General features: G+C 41.1%; 1 protein-coding gene across 1 annotated transcript in view; it reads left to right on the top strand.

Annotated features, from left to right (window-relative positions):
- The first annotated feature begins 4,005 nt into the window (after positions 1 to 4,005).
- The window catches only part of Gap43 (growth associated protein 43), a 93,795-nt gene continuing 76,668 nt past the window's right edge, over positions 4,006 to 21,132 (top strand). The window contains exon 1 of the mRNA XM_032900206.1: positions 4,006 to 4,246. Within this exon, the coding sequence (XP_032756097.1) occupies positions 4,217 to 4,246 (30 nt within the window). The 5' untranslated portion in view covers positions 4,006 to 4,216. The remainder of the gene's footprint in view (positions 4,247 to 21,132) is intronic.

Genomic DNA, 21,132 nt, shown 5'->3' with positions numbered 1-21,132 from the left:
CACACACACACACACACACACACACACACACACACACACAAAGCCAATCCTAGCCCACATGTTTTTTTTTTTTTTATTCTGATTGTAGTGCACGTTTGATGAGTAATCTGGTTTGGTTTGGATAGCATTTGTTTTGCCTTCTTACACATGTGTGACTCTCTCTGAGGACAGGGTGCTCTTTCCAACTTCTAAAATGTGGATGATGTAAATGAAGCCTGGTAGCCCCTGACACAGCATGCAGGTGTTGTGGCTAAATTGTGCTGTGAACCTCAGCATTCATATGTTAAAGTTTAATCCGCGGTGCTTCAGAATAATCCGCGTGCTGGTGCTTCAGAATAATCCGCGTGCTGGTGTGGGACCTTTAGAAAGATAATGGATCTAAACAGAGGTTTAGGAATCCCTAACTCAATCTGATTAGCATCCTTATAAGAGAAGACTTCACTCAGAAAGAATCAGAGGGTGGTCATGTGCAAATTCATGAAAGCACTTGAAACAGACACTTCACCCAAGGTTCCCAAAGGACAAGCATGTGAGCACTTTGACCTTGGATTTCCGACCTTCAGAGCTGTATGAAACTCTGATTTTTAAGTCACCCATCTCAGTAGTTTGTTATGAAAGTCCTGGCAAGTTAACACAGCAGGGGAGGGGCTATAAGACAAACAGTTTAGATATTGGGGAGGAACAAGACCTATTTCCAAGATGACACTCTCTTAGCTACTAGCCTTCTAAACTGTTTGGCAGGGTGCTTCCGCCCATCTCTACCCAAGCACATAGTCTCTGGTTATACCCATTGTCCTCTCAACTTCTATGAGACCAATATCTATCAGATCCCACCTATCTATGAACCAGAATGTGTACAGTTGGCTCTGTGTCTGGGTCCTTTAAATGACCTCTAGTTTCGTCTAGATGGTTGTAAATGGCAGCTGGTCTTTCATTGTATTTTTGCTTTAGTCAAATCTATAAAACACTAGTTATTTAATAGTTTCTCTCTCCCTCCTTCTCTCCCTCCCCCCCCCTCACTCTCTTTCCCCCCATCCCCATGTGTGTTTACACTAATGCCAAAGAATTACTTGGTTTATTATGAACAGAGAATGATTTTAAGGCAAAGATCAAAGAAATCTGAGTGTGGAACTGGAATCTACTTTCCCAAACCCCCTCTTCTTCCAGACTCAGGAAATTGACTGATAATTTTATTAATTATCTTCCTAGTCTAATCATTATCATTTTTCAGCCATGAAGTTCAAAGCCATACATTGGCTTAGAATGGTGGTATGGGAATAAAAAAATAGAGTAGTTACCTAGAAAAGAATGAAGGTAACAGTCGCTATATCATTTTTTTTATTCTGCGTGCTCACATTTATATTTTGTTTTGATTTTGGTTTTGTTGTTACTGTTTTGGTTTGTTTAAAGTCAAATCAAGGTGTATGAGAGAGAGAGAGAGAGAGAGAGAGAGAGAGAGAGAGAGAGAGAGAGAGAGAGAGTGTGTGTGTGTGTGTGTGTGTGTGTGTGTGTGTGTGTTTTGAGTGCTTCTTTCCCATTCTTTCTCCAGCCCACAACTTACATTGTTTAGTTTGGGGAAAATGTCTTGGAATTGGTTCCATAGTTTTCGAACTCAACTTCCAATCCTGAGTTTCCTCCTTGAGAAGTAAATTTTAGAGGCTCATTGACAATCTGTAGTATTTTTGTCCAAAGAAAGGCATCTAGGGTGAATATATCACTCTGCCTGGCTTTTGAAGAACATAGTTCTTCATGGTTGGACTTAACAGTGGAGCTTGACGAACACTCATTCTAACAGCAAACCTCCCTAGGTTATCCACTAAGAACCAGGAGCAGCGAGGTGCTATTCCTATTGACTGGTAATGTAGCTTGGTTGTTTGAAAGGCTTTGAAGTCTTAAGTTTATCTCCTATTAGCTGGATGAGGTAGTCAAAAACCCTCAATTTCTCTCAGTCTTTGAATCCCATCAAAATGAGGACCAGGCCTTACCGATCCCACTCTACGAACACAAGACAGAACTCACAGAAGCTGACAAGGAAGTCTGCCCTACAATTGTGGTGTAGTTATACAGTTGACCATACCCATGTCTGACTAAGATTCCACCTTCTTGTGACTGTAGCCTGCCACATTGTTTTTCGAGTTCCTTCCCATCCACAAAACAGGAAGGAAAGCATAAATGGGAGAGCTGAGATGGTGGAGTACATGAAAAGGGAGAGGGATGATCTTATCAACTGAGCAATAAACCCATTTTGGTGGGAAGAGGAGTTATCTTCTCTGCCATGCTCCCAGTCCTGCAGGCTGAGCTTCCTCCCTTTGGTCCCTTCCAGCACTAGGAGGCTGATCCTAATCACTAACTTCTGTGTCTCCGTTAGGAGTCTTATCCATTCTCCCCTCTTCTATCACTTACATCCATGAAAGCTGGTTTTCAAGACTCAGCTCTGATAGGTTAAAAGAATATTAAAACTAGAATGTAAGTATTTTTTTTTAAAAAAAAATCATAAAATATGAAAAATGATGAACACACAGGGGTGGGGAACCAAGTAGTTTTGCTGTCAATTGGGTCATTCTCAGAGAGAAGCCCGAGGGATAATTTCTAACCATCATCCCTGTATCCCCATCACTGACTCTGGTCATCTTTCTATGATGGTCCATTTTAAGGGGTGTGCACCTTGATCTACTAAGTACCCATGGCCCTCAGCGGTCCTGAAATAAACATGATAACACGCTGACTGCCTGCTGTCTTAAACAAGTTTATGTCTAGGAGGGAGAGAGAACAACATGGGCCGTTTAATTAGAGATACTTGTCATCAGTAATGAACAATAAGGAATCATCTGGAAAGTTCTCTGAAGTAGCCTCTCAGAAATGCTATCAACATTGCAGAAAAGTTGTCGCCTGTAAAACCACTATGCTGAGACTGGCTCCAGGGTGCCTCGAACACATTGTATTCCATCCTAAAACGTGTTGGCAAGACTGACATTAGTATATCCACTTTACAGACGTAAAGGGCTCTCCAAGCCCACACAATACCAAATGTCTAAACTTAGCATAATACGAATTTACAAGTCACAGATTTCCTCCCAAATTAGGGAAGGCACGAGAAGGAACTGAGGTAGGCTTCATGGTATGCATCCTTTCCTCAAGAGTTTACTTGTATCCGCTGTGTTTAAATTGTAAGACATCACTGTCAGTGTTACAGAAATCTGTCCTTCACAGATACTGAGCTTCTTTTCTCAGTAAAATTAGAAGGAACCACAATGGTCAAACAAGCTTGTGTGCACAAGCAAAAATACCTCTATGCGGTTTTAGATGTGGATGCTAATTCCTAGACAATAGTTGTGTGTGTGTGTGTGTGTGTGTGTGTGTGCGTGTAGATAGAGTGTCAAAGCATAAATGAAATGTTTGAGCATAGCAAAGCATATCATATGTGTGCATTTAGGTTATATAAATAAATTCCATTAGTTTTGAGACAACTGAGACTCCACAATTATCAACTGCACACAAAATCTCCTGGCAGCTGTAACTTGTGTGCACCTCTAGCTCCTTTTTGCATTTTCCTTCTTGTGGTACTGGGGAAGAGGAGAGTTAGGAAAGAAACACAAGCATTCCTCAGGCCCCACTTCCCTAAAACATGTTCCATCCAACCTCTCCAACTGTCTGGAATATCCTTCTCTACCCCCACCCCATAGCCCTCCCGATGCAGTGAGAAAGTCGGTGGGTAATTGGGTCCAGATTGGAGGTGTTTAAATATTCATGAGGCTGGCAGGGGACTGGGAGGGGGCGACGGTCTAGAAATGGGGGTAGGGGCTATGGGAAGTGATTAGTCACTGGAAGCTAGTGAACAATTCTGAGAACGGGACCCAGGCAGAAAGAAGAAAAAAGATTGGGTGGGGAGTGGAGGAGAGAGAGGAGAAGGAAAAGGAGAGGGGAAGGGGAGGAAGGAGAGAGAGAGAGAGAGAGAGAGAGAGAGAGAGAGAGAGAGATGTGCGTGTGCGGTGAGCAATAGCTGATCGCTGTAGACCTTACAGTTGCTGCTAACTGCCCTGGTGTGTGTGAGGGAGAGAGAGGGAGAGAGAGGGAGAGGGAGGGAGGGAGGGAGGGAGAGCGCGCTAGCGCGAGAGAGCGAGTGAGCAAGCGAGCAGAAAAGAGGTGGAGAGGGGGGGAATAAGGAAGAGAGGAGGAAAGGAGAGAAGGCAGGAAGAAGGCAGGGGAAGATACCACCATGCTGTGCTGTATGAGAAGAACCAAACAGGTAGAGCTAAAGATTTTTTTACTTCTTTACTGTTGTGAAATTACCAGAGTACAATATTTTCCCGTGAAAGGCAGAAAAAAAAATTTTTTTTTAAAAAAACTGCTTCTGCCCTGGCATGGTGCTCTGGTTTCCTTAGCATATGGTAACTGATGGTCGCATCCCAGCTTTATTCTTTTCTGCCTTTCATGTTCTGGTTTTTGGAATGCTGCTACTAATTAGGGTGAGGGTAGAGAAATATGCCGGCTTGGCTAGAAATATGATTCCCCTCGCCTATTAGGAAGTGCTCAGCGGCTGGGTCTCTGGTTTTGAGGGTGTGGATGCAGAAAGGGGTGTGGGGACGATGAGGGCTATATCTACGAGATCAGAAAGCTATTCTTGATATTATTTGTGGAAAAACGTGGTCTGGGAGAATTATATTCACATTTCAACATTGCCTGTTCCATGATTCCAATTTTCTCACACGTGCTGCGGTAGATACCTGATTTCCTGCTTGCATGAGCTTCAAAGGGATGCAGGTGTATGTGGGGAAGCATGTGAAGGTTTTATTTATTTATTTAATGAATGAATGAAACTGATTTAGGATTTTTTATTTTATTTTATGTTTTTAAAAAGAGCCTAAAGACAACAAGGGTTGGGGGAGAACTGGCTATGCCGAGGGGGAAAATCCCCTTCCTGAGATCAGGAGCGATTGTGCGCCAGCTGGTCCGGGAAGAGGGTGGACCACGCCCCTAGGAGCTTTGAGCTTAGATGGGGTGGGAAAGGGGAGCTGAGCCGGTATTACCTGTTGGAAATCGGGGCTTTTCTCTTTCCCCTCTTCCTGTGAGTCTTTCCTGGCATTAGCAGTGACCAGAGGTGTGTTAATATCTTGGAGCAGGGTAACTCGTGTTCATCAGGGTGAGGGACGCGTCCAAGACATGCTAGCATCCCAATCTCCACCTCCCCTCCCCCACCACCTAGATTATTTTTTTCCCCGTTTATTTCAAATTGCTCACTTATTTCTTGAAAGACGTTTTAAGAACTTAATTGAGGTGAGGGTGGAGAGACTGGAGAAGCTTGGGATCCTGCAGTCATTCACAGTGCAGTAACACTCTCCAAACGCAGTCTTCAAACATTCCTAGGAGCACGTTTGAGTGATTTTTAGAGAAGGGTAAGGGGAAAAAAAATGGGTGTGGGGTTTGAGTGAGTGTGTGTGCCCGCGTGCGAGTGTGCCCATGGCAGGGTGGGGTGGGATGGCGGTCTTGGTTGTAGAGACCCTCTGCATACTGATTGCCTTAAGGGCAGGGTGCAAGAGACGGGGTATTTGGCATTATTCTTGTGCAGGTATTGGAAATTGGAAATTGGAAATACACTGTCTGAATCCAAAGTGGATGGAGGATGGTACAGAGGAAACAGCCCTTCAGCCTGGCCACATGTAGCCAGCGCCCTGGAAGGGGGGTGGGGTGGGGTGGGGAGTAGGGAGGAGGAAGGGAGAGAAAAAGAGGTAAAAGCCAAATGCCAAAATAGTTAGAGAAGAAGCAAGTTCACGATAAACAAGCAAACAAATAAGTGAATGCGGATCCTTGGTTGTGAGGGGGTGAATGGAGAAAAAGTCAGTCAAGGCGGGGCAGGGGGGTGTTGCTGACTGTGTTGCTCTAACTGCTCTTGGTTCCAGAAACTGATACTTCCATAGGAACATTTGTAAAACATTCATTCCCCTGTCTTCTTTCATTTTAATATATGAATGTAACAGATACAGGTGCCAGGGGCTAAGCACACCTCAGAAAAAGGTTGCGAGATGACTGCACTGGCCGGCTGGTAAAATACAATTTAGGAAGGTGGAGCCTTCAGGAAACCAGTGCTATTCATTTGAAAGGCTTGAATTCTGGAAAGAGAAGTGTGCTGGCTGACAGCTCGTCCCCACCCTATTTTTATGGATGGGAGTATCCACACATCTTCAGTAAAGGGAACCAAGCATGGTTTTTAGACAGGGAATTGGGGCTAAAGGAATTCCCTCCCTAAAGAAGGCGGACAGCTGCTTCCACTGGCTTCATCCTCACTGACAGCCGGGGAGCACTCACTCTGATGTGCAGAGTGATGAAGATGAAATTACGTGTTTAGGGACTTGTAGGAATTTGCATGTAAATGTGTATAGCATGCACATACTTCCCATGCAACCATTACGCATGTACTCTGCATGGGTCTCACATGTCTCCCTGTGCCTCAGCATCACTGATGCAGAGGGGGAAATGGAATGTATAGAAATGGTCCTTTCTACCCACATACGTTATGAATAGGTCCTCAGGTATAAAATGGTTATGTGCCCCGTGTAGCAACACTGTGTGTCATTTGCATATGTCAGCATTTAAGGTATCGTTAAACCAGACAGAAGGAAATGGTGTCTTCAGGGCGTGGGCTCATATTACATTGACAGGCGTTCCCATAGTATGGATACTTAAGTCCTCAAGCAGGTTTCCTTCTTGTGAAGTGACCCTCTACCGTTCTAGTCAGAATCTAAGGGTTTCGTTGCTTCTTCTGAAAGGTGTTTTTCATTTCAGCTCCTAACAGGGACTAAAAATGAGGGCACAAACCTGCAAAGGTCTAACTCTGCCACACCCAAGAAATCCAGCAGCAATGTGGGAGGGGGGGACTGGAGGGCCTGCACTTCCTTCCTCTTCCACTTGAGCAGCAAAAGCAAGCAGTCTCAGACATTTCTAAGTTGTAATACATTGTCAGTGGGTGTGAACAGTTAAATGATCTCTCATAGCCATTACTTAACATTGCACATGAGTAAAGAGGAAAGGGGAGAGAGAGAGAGAGAGAGAGAGAGAGAGAGAGAGAGAGAGAGAGAGAACTACAAGGAAGTAGGTAAAGGAGGGTTAAAATAAAAGAATCTTGGAGATTTTATTGGCTCACGATTTTCAAATATCTTGAGGCTTACTTTAAATAGCTCAATTACCATGCATACTGCAGACGATTAAAAACTTGCAAGGTGTGATAGTCTACAGAGACAGAAAAAAATGTGAGATGTTTCCTTTGTTTAAAAATAATGACTTTAGTTTGTAGCTTAAGTGTTCAAAAAAATTACCCTGCAAGCAAGCAGACCTGTCCCCACCTCTCACTCCGCCGGCATCTGCCCCCTCCCCATATAATAAATTATATCTTTGAGACATTAGTCATTGGTTTAGAACTCCAGCCTTGCAGTTCCCTTCCCCTAAAGCATCGGGAGGTGTGGAAGGGTCCAGCCCTGCTGCTGGGTGGGGACCATTCTTTCTAGTAAGAAATTGGATTCCTGCTCAGTCTCTCTGAGCCACACCCAGTGTCATCCAGGGACTTAGTGAATTGATTCAATAGAGGCCTTCTACTTAATAGAATTGAAGCTGTCTGTTTTTAACACGCATGGTATCTGCCATATGTTTCCAAAATTGAATGGAAGAAATTATTTAAAAGGTTTTTTATCCCTCTTCCCAAATCATCTGGACTTCAGAGAACCTTTCGTAGTTTGTGGTGAATTTAGCAATGTGGTCGTTTCTGATTATTAAAGTTATACTGTGGCATATGCACAATGACCCCAATCCTTCATGTTAAGAGAGTGCTCTGAATGTCACTGTGCTCCCTGCCCACTCTATTCCTGCAAGCTATGCTGAGGCAACTGGAGGAAGAAAACACAGGGTTAATTTTCCTTCTTGCTGAGCTGGTGAAAACTGCAGAAACCTCCTTTGATGTTGCAAGAAAAGGGCAAAGTTCCTGATCACCAAGAGGGAGAGTGGCCCAGGGTCTTCTTCTGTCAGAGTGAAATTACCAGTGACATGCCTGGGGCAGGATGATTCCACAGACTTCAGAGTTTTGCTCAGTCCCTTAGGGAAGGGGCGGAGGGCTTTCAGCCAATCATGGAGCTCTGGATTAACCCATTGTACTCCCAGTGCAACCCCCTCCAGCACTGGTCCTATTGACTTTAAGACACACCTAAAATCTTCCTCTATGAAATGAATCTCAAGGGAAACCTCTCTCCACGTTCACCCAAGAGTGGGTACAGCATTTAACCCTTTCACTTCTTGGCTAATTGTAAGACAGGAAGTGTCCCTTGTAAACCAAAGAGGATAAATTTGGCCAGTGTTGTGCCTCTTGGATTTTGAAGTGTAGACAGGTGGTCTCCAGGCAGTTGAAATGGAATCGTTACAAAAAGTCTCCTAGGAGCACCAAGCTTCTAGTCCCTAGTTTGTGCCTCTTACAGACTCAGAGACATTGAATGGCTCACATCATATCACGAAGGGTTTTAGTTACTTCCTGTCAGGAAGACGGAACAACTGAAAGACTGAAGCTGTCCAACCGAAAATCTAAGAAAACCGCCCACCCCACCTTAAAGGGTGTTATAAGGATTTTCTCTAATTTGGACAGGACAGACATTTTTTTCCCCACAACTGCCAGGACAGACCTGGTCTTTTCTATTAGAGACGTTTCCACTGCTCACCTTGAACAAGCGAGCACTCCACCTGGATTCTTGCCTGTTTTCTCACTTACTCCTGTTTCGTCCCCTTATGGTCCCTCCAGTTTATAAAGCTTTAGCTGGCTTCTCTGTGGCCTATGAATGCCCCTTTTCTCCTCTGTTCTAGAGTCTTCTGACTCCATCCCCATCTCTATAGGTCCCGTCCCACTTTCCTTTCAGAACAACATTTCTGAAAGCCTTCCATGCTCACGTCTCACTCATTCACCGTTCTACCTACTTTAAAGAGGCCCAGTTCCCATGGTTCCACTGACCCAGGGTAGGTACCGTTTCAGGTTGAGCCATGCTTTCTGTTGTTCTGTCATCTGACTGTTCTACACCACTTCTTCTCCTCAAACAGGACCTTTTAAAACTCATTTGATGTCTCTCTTCACTCTCCTGTCTGAGGACTGTGGCTTTCCATCTGGCATCTAGGTTTTTCTGTCATTCCACTCATTAATCCCAGGTTAACAAATCCATATTCAGAGCTTCCTGCAATTTCCAGAGGTCTGTCTTGACCTATAGAAGCTTTTCAGAAAAACCCCAGTTTCTCCTGTGCTGAATCAGGTGTCGGTTGGTTTGGACCACTCTTGGACTTCCTGCCTTGTTGCCCCAGCAATGCCCATCCAACCTCAGAGCTTTAGAAACCTAGGATGTGTCCCAAACGTGTTCCTTCCTTCCAACTTCCACATTCAGGTACAAAACCTTTTGACTCTAGTTAAAAAGATTTTGAATGTCATCTCTGCTTCTCCACACTTACCTGTGTAGTGTGGTTCAGTCTTTTTTTAGCTTTCATCTGGCCAAAGGCAACAGCTGCCTGTCTGGACCGCAGTTCCACACGTTTTCTCTTTTCAGTCTCCATGCAAACAACAGACAAACCGACTTTACCTCATGTAAATCTGGTCACACTAATTTCCTCATTGAAATTCTATAATGTTGTCTATAAGCTACTAAATAACCCTTCAGCATGCCTGCCATGATCTAGTCTTGTCTTCCTCACAGGGTCATCCTTAAATACCTCCTCCTTCTCATCCCTCACTCTCTACTCACTTTATAGTTCTTTCAGAGCCTGGGAAGTGTTTATTTCTCTTACAAGGGTTAGCTCTTTAAATCCACATGTCCATAAACGAACTTTTTCTACTATTTTTATGAGTGTACCGCATTTTGAACTAACTCTATGACCACTTGTTGTACAGCCTAGCGTTCATTTTCAAAATATGTATCTGTGCCCAACTTGTAAGCTTCTTGTGGAGAAAACGATACAATTTTAATCCTCTTTCTACCCATAACGATTATCATACTGCCCAGCATATAGGTGGATCCCGTGAACTGTGCGTGATCTGCTTGCTAAATGAGAATGGACCAGAGTTTTTAGTCTTGCCTCAAATTATGGTATATTTAAATGGGCAATCATTAGCAGACTTTAAAGGTACTACTGGTGTGAACTGTTAACGTAGAATACATCATCCTTTACTGTGGCTACAAATGTACAGACCTGGCAGACTTCCATTTTTAATGTAAGCAGGCACAAAATTAATCCATTCATAGTCTGCTTTTCTCCAAACTGCCATAGCTGGAACTATCTGGAGATATCCTTTCTATATGGACCACTCCTAGCAACCAACATGCCAGCCCCATCCTCAGAGGTGAAGAATGGCAGCCTAGCTATGGTTACTAAATTCTTGCAATTCCATGCAGCCTTGGTTTTGGATCCTGGTATACTCATGAGCCTTGCTTTGCCCTACAACTATCACAAGACCCTGTGTTCATCTTCTGCTGCTTGCAGCTGATTTATTTATGCGCATGTAGCATTAGCCTATGCTGAAGGGTGTATGATCAATAATTAATTTTACCTACATTTGAAATTTTTTTCCTTCCCATGAAAGTATCTGAATAAGAGTGTCTACCAATGCACATCACATGGAGGGTGAATAGTGGAGGGTGAATAGTCAGTAATCTCTTAAACCTGGGTTAAATATACAGAAATTGGGTCATTTGAATCTTTTTCGGTTTTGGATAGACTTCAAAGGATTTGGATCCTGGAGCAAGCCTATGGCATCCAGTATGGAGAAGACTGCAACCACATATTTCCATAGTTTCAGGTGGTGCATTCTAGTCACTTAGTTGAGATATCTTTGAGAGAACAAAGCAAGATGAAAATTGAAGGTGAAGTTTGTGTTTCATAGCCAAAGTTAGATGGTGTTTCTCAACCCTGATACCCTTGTCCTGCATCCGACTAGTGGTCCAAGCATCTCTGGCTTTGGGGTTTCTTTTTCTTTTCTCCTCCCTGCCAATGCAAAAGAAGTTTTTCAGGTTAGTGCACTGGTTTCTGCTAGTGCTTGGTGTTTGAGGCTATGAGAGAAGAACGTTAAGAAAAGGTATATGTTGCCCAACTTTCCAATACATGTTTTAAGCAAATCAGGTGCTGATTTGTCATTTAATGGATGTCTACTACAGAGTAGATTCTCAATGGGTATTACTTGAAGGGATGGAGGCAGGGATGGGGGGCTCATCATGATGGGATCTGGGAAGAGATGATTTAACATCAAGGGCATTCCTGGGTACCCATTCAGCGAAGACTGGGTTTCCTACTCAACACTATTGGCCTTACCAACAGAGTGGCTATGGTTGATGTTACAGTTCTCTGTGTTATTTGCTTAGAGTGGCATACTTGAAATCATTTGGGGTTTAGTGTGGGGCTGTGGAATTTCACATTTCCAACCCTTAATTAGTTACAGATCTTGATTTCTTAGATGTTCTTTGTTTAATGTCCTGTTCCATGTCTTTGTAGTGGAATAAATCCCTCCCCTGGGTTCTAGACCTGGCTCTGCCAATTGCTTGTCCTGTGATCTTAGGTAAGTAACTTAATCTCTTTGAGCCTCAGTTTATTCATCTGTATTGATGGGCATAATAAAAGCCTCCAAATCCTGACTCACTTTCTTAACTAGGTTGGTATGAGGCTCAAATAAAGTGTTAAAAATAAAAATATCTTGTAAACAATGCCTTTTGATTTTCCTTAAAGTCTTCATGGTGCTACACAAACAAGAAGTACCATTGATATCTACATAGAATATATATATCCTCCATATGCCCCCTCGTATTCTCTACAAAATGTTAACCACATGGATGGATGAGCACATAGAAGATCTTTATCATTTACTTTGAAAACCAGACTGACAGAATTCAGATAAGCATATACTTAAGTTGTCCTTAGCTCTGAAATATCCACTGTTTTCCTCTCTCTCTCTCTCTCTCTCTCTCTCTCTCTCTCTCTCTCTCTCTCTCTCTTTTCTCTCTCTCTCATTTCATATGCTAATCTCCTCTCCATTTGCTGTCTGCTTCTTGCCCCCACACCTCACCCCCCACACTCCACCTCCAAACTGGCTTCTGGGTATTAGCACACATGCTGTGCTCACATCTATCACATGAGGGCCCAGCCAGGCAGAAGAGGGTAGAGGGAAGGTAGGGCTTCTCAGAGCCTGAAAATGGAGATGCAGCCTGGTTGGAAACCCAGCAGATTATCACCTGGCACCATTTCCAGGTCTCCTTGGTGTGCCACTAATAAACCTTGACCAGGAGAGCATGGAGTCCTGAATCTTTTAAAACTCAACTCTAAATGCTATTGGTAATCTTCTCCATCCCCTGGATCTCTATAAAGGACAGTTTAGTTCTCTTGTGTTCATGGTTAGGACTGGGAAAAGTTACCTGTTAACATAACAAAATTTGCCAAATTTCATTCAAAGCAAAGGAATTCTGCAACTCCACCCCCACCCTAGAAGCTTAGTTTTATATCTGTAGAAAATATTGGAATTATTTTAAAATACAATAATCAGAACATGCTAGTACAAAGATTCTGATTCTCCTAGAAGCCAAACATCTACCATAAGAAAACCAGCATCACACATTTGACATAGAGGATCCCACAAAAGCTTATAACAGAAACTATGCTAATGATACTCAAAATAAACTGCTCTTCAGAAGAAACTAATTTATTCAATTATATTTATAGTTTGTTAAGGTTAATATCACTTTTAATCTCTCTCTCTGTCTCTCTCTCTGTCTCTCCCTGTCTCTCTCTCTCTGACTCTCTCTCTCTCTCTCTCTCTCTCTCTCTCTGTCTTTCTCTCTCATCTCTTCTGTTATTTATGAATTTTTTGATTAGGTATAAGTACCAGAATCTGACTTTAAGTATTCACAAAATTAATTTGTTTTAAGGAAACTAAAGATCCTATGAATTTAAACAAACAAATAAATTCAAGACTAAAGCAACCAGGACAGAAGTGCTAATCTTAACAGCAGAAAAGCAACCAGGACAGAAATGCTAATCTTAACAGCAGAAAAGCATGAATGCTCCCCCTCGGGGTTCTCATTTGGAACAGCCAGTTCCCAGGACCCAGTTTCTCTCCTTTTTTTTTTTTTTTTATAAAGATATGAAGAGAAAAGGAATCGGGGGAGGGGGGGGGGGGGGAGAGAGAGAGAGAGAGAGAGAGAGAGAGAGAGAGAGAGAGAGAGAGAGAGAATATTTTGTTGGTCTTGCTTGGATCAGCTACTACCATTTAGACAACTCTCTGATTGTAAGAAAGTCTAAAGCCCATAGTTTCTGGGAGCCCACACCCGTGGGAGAGAGTCCAGGCTGAGGAAGAGTCCCTGCATGTATTTCCATATACCTACCACAGAGCCTTGGTCAGGAAGACTCTGCCTCCACTGCGCTGCATCACTGAGTTTCCTTTTGGGATGTTGTCAGTTTTGCTGCCTCGCTTACTCATTCTCAATGCCTTCTGTTACGGTGATACAGTACCCTGACCAGAAGCAGCTTAGGGAGAAAAGGATTCCCTTTGGCTAATGGGTCCAGAGGCATAGACATAATGATAGGAAGGCACAATGACGTCAGGAAAAGCATGGGTGAAAGCAGGGCGAGCAAGAGGCTGGCTGATCAATCTCTCATTCACACACAAGAAGCAAAGAAAGAGAAACAGGAAACATTATCCCCTATGATGTACTTCCTCCAGCAAGACTTCACTTCTTAGAGATCCTACAACCTCCTCCAACGATAGCACCAACAAGGGACCAAGCTTCTATACACGAGTCAGCACTTCTCATTCATACCACCACAATACCCTTATTAGTAGTTTCTAGAAGGAAGTGGTTATCTCACAGATTGTTAATTTTGTACACGTGGTGAAGGTTAGAACTAGTTTCTATGCCTGGAGACGACCAATGCTAGATTTCTTCATCTTTTAGAAGCCTACACCTGACAGTTACCAGGGTTCTAAGAGGAGTCCAAGCTATCATACATTCTTGCTAACTTGGCATGACACAGCTTTGTTCTCTCTCTTAGTTTCCAGAATCACTCTATGGAATCAGTTCCTACCAAAGGGTTGGGCCATATTGGATGTAAAGCAGATCTCCTCAGTTTATACCAGAAAAGCACTACTCCTTGATATTAGTCATCTCATTTTGAATGTTCTTGAATTAATTCCAGCCATCCTCACCATATTTATCTATTTTTAGCAGATTGGCACTTTCAAAAATATTGAGCTGTTGTCTCCATATGCACGAGTTTGCTCTAAATGTAGAACGTTGGTAATTAGCCTCACATCCATTATTTGTAATCTCTGTTCCAATAGCTATTAAAAATGCTGTTTTAAATGGAAATTGAAAAAACCCCTAATATCTTCCCATTAATGATATCTTAAAAGAGCTCCATGAGGCAAAGACAAAAATAAGTGGAATAAACTTCAGAGCATACAAAAACTCAGGAATCAGCTGCCTTTTAAGGTGACTTAGAGCATCTTAGCATAACAAGCCTAGGAACTTAGCTTGACTGTAAATTGTCAGAGTGCACATGCTCAGTCTATTCTTATGTCCCTGTGGCTTACAACCCAATTCACCCAATTAGACATGTAAATTTGAGGATGCTAGACCTCATAATAGCTAGTCCCCGAAAATGAGGTATATAGTTCTATTCTAATCCCTCTTCTATCTGAAGGAAGAAAGGAAGGGAAATTTAAAATATTTCCAGTTTTTATTTACTTATCTTGAAGTTCATTTCTTAGACACCTGTGTCTAGCTGTTGTGAATTCTTTACTCTTCAGGGCAGCTCACTTAGACTATGCAGGCTCTTAGTGTGTTGGTTATAACAGAAGAAAAGAAGTTGGTGTTGAGTAGATAGAACACATTTGGGGCGGATGTTACATTTCAAAGTCCCTTCACTTTAAATAGGAAGATGTAATATTTTATTCGAGTGGGAAGAAGGGATGGCAATTTATTATAAATCCTTCCATTTCATCTTTATATAGAAATGTGGAGAATTTTTCCTCATCATCACAGTTGTCTGGGATGTTTATTTTTAATTTCGAGGTTTAAAAAGTAGGCGTGAAGGGGAGAGCAATATTCTTTCACTCAAAAATAACCAACTTTTTATTGAGTAGGGAGTTGGTTTATCTAAACATTATTTTGAGGGGTATGATCGGTAGGATTTCCTCACTGCTCAAAGATTTGTGAATAACCAATGGGAAGAGTGAGTCTGTTTTTGCTGTCATCCGGAAAGTCAACTCTGAGACAATTGTGCTGGGATTGTGCATTTATTCAAAGAAGTTGTCTATTGAGGTTTCTTAACTCGGTGCTCTTAAGGGGTTCAATTGCTTTGAATTAAAAGGCATAAGGTCATTGACTGCCTTTTGGTAGCTCAGCCAGATTTGGCTTCATATTGGCAGGCAGTGAATTGAAGAACAATATTGAACCTTAGAGGAGAGGACTTGATGTCTTATATATTCCATTCTAGACTTGACCTTGGTACCTTACATGTCTTATATGAAACCTGGGAAGAGATGAAATGGAGGATTTGTACAACTGAAAGGGGTTACAATTTTAAAACAGAATCACAGTTTTCTATTAAAATACGCCATAACAACAGTGATGACCACAAATGATTCAGATTCTACTTCAGAACTTCATCTTGAAAACAAAACACCCAAGAGAAATAATATTCAGAAAGCAAACCAGGAATATCTACTACAAGTGTATTCCAATATACTTCTATATTCTGAGGCTAAATTCAGATATTCTTATTTAAAAGGAAGAAATTATTGATCCTTAGGTAGTAATCAAAGCGATCATTTTGTTATCACAATAAGAACTTTCAGTAACCTTGAGTTTTCTGCCATGAAACTCAGAGCTTTTCCTAAGTGAGTAGTTTAGTAACATTGGAAACTGACTGTGTAAATAATAATGTGTGTGTGTGTGTGTGTGTGTGTGTGTGTGTGTGTGTGTGTGTGTGTGTGTGTGAAAGAGAGAGAGAGGAGGGGGTAGGGAGAGAGGGAGGGAGGGAGAGAGAGAGAAGAGAGAGAGAGGTTTATACATATAAATTCATCTAAAGTCATAAAAGGTGAACTAGTAAAAGAGGTCAACTTTTTTATATGAGATTTTCAGATATTAAAAATGTTTTCCTTTTATTTGTCTTTATTTCGGAATATGCAATACATGTTCTAAAGGAAAATTTAACCTTTCCTTGGACACTGTCTCACTACCCTTGGTATGAACTTAAACACTAGTTGACCTTTGCTTCTTCTCATCATCACTGCTTTGCAAAGCCTCTTTTCATGTTCAAATCTCTTCCTCCTATCCTGAGTGGAGAGTTTCTTTACTTGCATTGATATCACTTACTACTGTGGTTCTCCAAAGCCGTCCCACACCACCGCCATCTTTAGATCTCCTATAGTGGATGTGACCTCATCCTTGCCACTCATCAGGCAAAGTTTTACATGATTATCATCATGTATGTTTATTTGCACACGAATCCCATAACTAGCTTACAAACTCTGAAGATATCCAGTGCATCATCTGGCTCAAAACACATTGATTGAAATATTGATTGATATGTACTCTGCAGTGAACTCTGTATTAGACTCGAGGATGTTGTGCAAGACAAACAGCCATTCCAGTAGAGTCTCAGGAAGATATATGGGACTAGGTTCTCTGACCTCTTTAGAATGTTCAAAATTGTGAGCAATGCCTCTCCCTAGAATCTATTTTCCTGGCCTTCATTGTGTACATTTCTGCTGGAATTTTCCTCTGTTTTGTTTTCACATCCTCTATCTAACTTCACTGTGGCTTATTATTCTTTTCTCTATCAATCTGCAAAAAACAATTGTTGTTACTAAGATTTCTGTCATTATTATGACATAATGCAGGGCAGGGCACACAAGTGATCTCATCCATGGTCACACCTCTCATATGGATCTGTGAGCCTCAACCTAGAGAATTCCCAGGCTCTCCAGAGGTTACTTTCTAGAGGCTTGCTTATTAACTGTCCCTTGGAAATAAGCCTTGATTTCTTAATTGAACCATTTTCTCATCCAGTGTGGTAATTCATAAATCAGACACTTTAGTCTTTCATCAGATGTTTGTGGGTACTCCTAGTTTTTATGAAAACAACAATAAATAAATTAGTGATCAAATAAATAAATAAATAAATAAATAAATAAATAAATAAATAAATAAAATATCTTCCCTCCTTTACTCCATTTCCTACCCCCAAGCCATTTTCATTCAGTCTGTCCTTCTTCCTTTGTCATCTCTACTGTAGTCATTGATGGCAGAAACCAAAAAATATCGTCTGTCTTTTAGTTTCCTTTCTTCTATTCTCAGTGGAATTCTCATTCTGCTTTCAGAAGCCAGAGTTATATCTTAAAAGTGTCTTTCAAAATGTGTGTCTCTGACATGTTTCCTCTGCCCCTACAGTCAAAACCAAATGTATAACTACTGAGGCCTTTTAAACTGCTACATACCGGCCTTTATTTCTCTCATTTCTTAGGTTCACTCTCCTCTTGGCCAATGAATCTTCTGACTTCCTTTTTAATTTATAAGACACATCAAGAGTGGCTCTCTCCAAGCTGTTTGTATATGTTGATCCCCAAACCAAGAATTCTCTTTCCACTCTTTACTGAAAGAGTTATTCTCATCTGAGCAGTATCTGAGTTACTTTGGAAACACCACATTTCTTCGTTTTTTAAGACTGCTCAAAGTCTGAATCAGAAGAAATATAGTTAACGCTATCTTGACCCTAATTACCTTTTCAAACTTCCAAGCCAACTCATTTATACCACAGACATTATTGCAATTCTGTGCTCTCTATGAGTGATGCACATCCTTTTATCAACCCCCTCTCCCTTCCTCAATGCTCCCCTTCCACTCCTTATCTACATGACACAATTCCAGTGTGGTCATCCTCTCTGTTTCCTGCATACTACTTGAACATCCAACCCATGGCATTATATGCATACCCACCACTATCTCTTTCTGAAATAAAAATTCCCTTAGAGCAGGAGTCTTGCTTCATTTACTGACCATGTACCAAATATGACAGGTAGAGTGCCATTAAAAAGAAATGAGTAAACAGCCCATACAAATGAACAAATATTAGTGTTTAATGAGAACTGCGGGATGGCAAAATTTGGTTAGGAGTAAGACCAAGGTGGCCAAATACCCACTGATCAATCATAGAAACTGCCCAATTCTGGCATAGTCCATAATAGGGCACCTAATAGATATCTCACACAGAGCTAACACCACACAGTCCTGGATTTCACCCAAGTAGGTCCAGCTGGCTGCCTCAACAAACAGTCACCATTTTGTATAAGGGTTTTTTTTTTTAAATTGTGATGAGAAATACAGCAATACTGACGCTACCAACTACTATCTTAACTACAGATAGGTAGTCACTTTAAAATGTACAGCATTGCTTTCTCAGTCAATAATTCTGTATTTTAAACCAAGTCCAGAACATTCTATACATTTGTAGCATCTGAAACTCAGGTTTTATATTTTCTGCAGGTTTCTTGTTCAATTTGCTGTTTATTGTATGACATATGGTTATATGTGTAACCATAGTTCATAAAATAAATATATATAATAAATTTATAATCTGTCAAATAAATAAATGAAATAATTGTACTACTGTACACATTTCCAAACTCAGCAAAAACAAGTCAAGATACTAATAGATTTAACTGGGGATGGATGTGTAAGAATGGACACACCAATGGCCAGGAAGTTGATGATTTTTCAATATCCAATACCTCTTTCACATAGAGAAAAGGTTTCTGGGAGGTGGGATTGGGTTTCTTGGAACTCTGATGCGAGAGAATATTCCCTTTTATAAACACAGTTCTGAGAATCACAAAGGAAGATGAATGGCTCATGAACGTTAGGAAACTAGGTCATTTTAAACTAAAAAGCTAACAACTGACATAGAGAACAAATTTTTTTTTTGATCTGCATGGGGAACTAGTACTTAAGAATCATCCCCTCAGGAAGTAATAGTGTAAATTTTAAACCATTAACTATAAAAATAAGAATCTCCAAACTAACTACTTTTGGAATATATTGCATATGGAAGTCAAATTTGGCAAGGACCAAAAGAATATCATTTTCCTGTTCAGAGAGCAAATGATTACAAGAAAAGCAAGATGAAGCTGATTTAAGCTGAAAAAGCTGTGAGTCACCTTTCTCAATTGTACACTTTTTATTTTGGTAATTGTGTGGGAGGTGGAGAAGCTGTATGAGTAGTTTGGGTTGCTGAGAAAGTATTAGGAAGGCGTTCAATGTTGTCAGAATTTATTTGGTGAGATCTGGTAAAACCGAGACAAGCCAGTGAGAGATAAAACCATAAAGAACAATTTAGAAGAAAAAGTACTTTTTGTTTGTTTGTTTGTTTGTTTGTTTTTCCACCTGAGTTATTGATCCCACATGCCTCTGTTTCCAGTCTTCACAGATTATGCCTTTAGGTAACTTTCACAACAAAACCCTGGGATGAAATATAAAACTACTTCCAAATCAAGGCTCTGGATTCCACAGTCGATGCTTACATTGATTGACAAACCGCAGGCTCAGGCCACAGTAAATGCCCAATAAGGTACCAATGGTCATGTGATGTCCAAGGACTGACCAATAAATTATTCACTCCAAGTAAATCACACATAGGCTGCACTCTGTGGAACTCAGAGCGGGGTTTCCCAGGACTCTATTAGCATTTCTGCAGGTTGGTGTCTAAGGAAATTCGACTAGGAAATGACAATTATTTCTAGCCACCTTTCTTCAAAGAAGCTGATAATACCTCCTAATGTTAAAACTGATACAGCTTACTGACCTGATACAGTTTTTCTTCCACTCCTTGTAACAAGATTCTGCTTCCAACCATTCTCCTGAAATATCATCCATTTTACAAAATCACATCCGATTGCTCCAAACTCCCTGCTTGTTGCTTCATGTACATTCTCTTTAGTGACCTCCATCGCAATTCCTTCTTAGTTCTTTTGTCTTTTTCTACACAAAACATATTATAAAACACATACAGAGCACACACTACTACTATACTTTGTGTGTGTATATACAAATTGTGTACATGAATCTCTGTATGTGTTTGTGGATGTGTGTGCACATGCATGTGGAGGATAGCAGTCAATATCTCGTGTTTCTTAAAATTTCATCCCACCTCAGTGTTTAAGTCACCAGTAGTTTTTGTATTCTTTGACTAATTTTTGTGTGTAAAGAGTGAATTCTGGTCACTTTCAAGCCAATTACCCTCCCTCTTCCTCTACCTCTCCCATTGACACCCTTCTTTTTAACAAGACCCACAGGGTTTCTCACCAAGCCATAGAAGTCATCAATTCGTTAGAGGTTGACCAGCAATCCCTGTGAATTTTCTTGTACGGCTTCACACATCCGGCTTAAAAGCATCTACACCATCATCCCCAGACTTTACATGGGCGCCTGGGGTCTGAACTGAGCTCTCCTGCTTGCATAGCAAACATTTTACTTGCTGAGCCATTTTCCAAGTTTTTTTTAGCATTTATATGTTTATATGCAATATAATCATTGTTTCTTTAGAAATATCTCAAAGCCCTATTTCTAAGTTTTCATCCTTTAGACTATACAGGGCACTGAATAATGCATACACATACTAGATCTACTCTTAAAAACCAGTTACTAATGTTTTACTAAATATTTTAAGGATACATTGTCATCCGCATTGTTTGTACAGCTAATGTTAATTACGCCCATTGGTTAATAGAGCTTAGTTAAAAGTGCTTGTGGATTAGTAGTCATTTGAAATTACTTTTTAGCCAAGTAAATATTGCTCAAACCCCAAACATATTATATGGCTTAAATATGCTGCTTTGGATAAAGCAAAGTCTGGTGCTCCAGTAATCTATTTAAGCAACCCCATTCTGAAGCCCTCTGATGAAGCCTGGAGAGTCTCCATTCTGGAACACTGATGTATGTACAGTCTTCCATGGAGCTTCCATAGTGGGAAGTTCAGTGCTCAAGACCTTCATTTTGTGCCAAACTAGAATTGTTTCCTGTATCGGTATTATTCCTTTGAAGGAGATAGAATAAGATCATGTGACAGATCTTTAGATGCCCA

The sequence above is a fragment of the Rattus rattus genome, chromosome 4, assembly GCF_011064425.1.
Source record: "Rattus rattus isolate New Zealand chromosome 4, Rrattus_CSIRO_v1, whole genome shotgun sequence".
NCBI lineage: Eukaryota > Metazoa > Chordata > Mammalia > Rodentia > Muridae > Rattus > Rattus rattus.
This window is presented reverse-complemented; position numbering and strand designations above follow the sequence as displayed.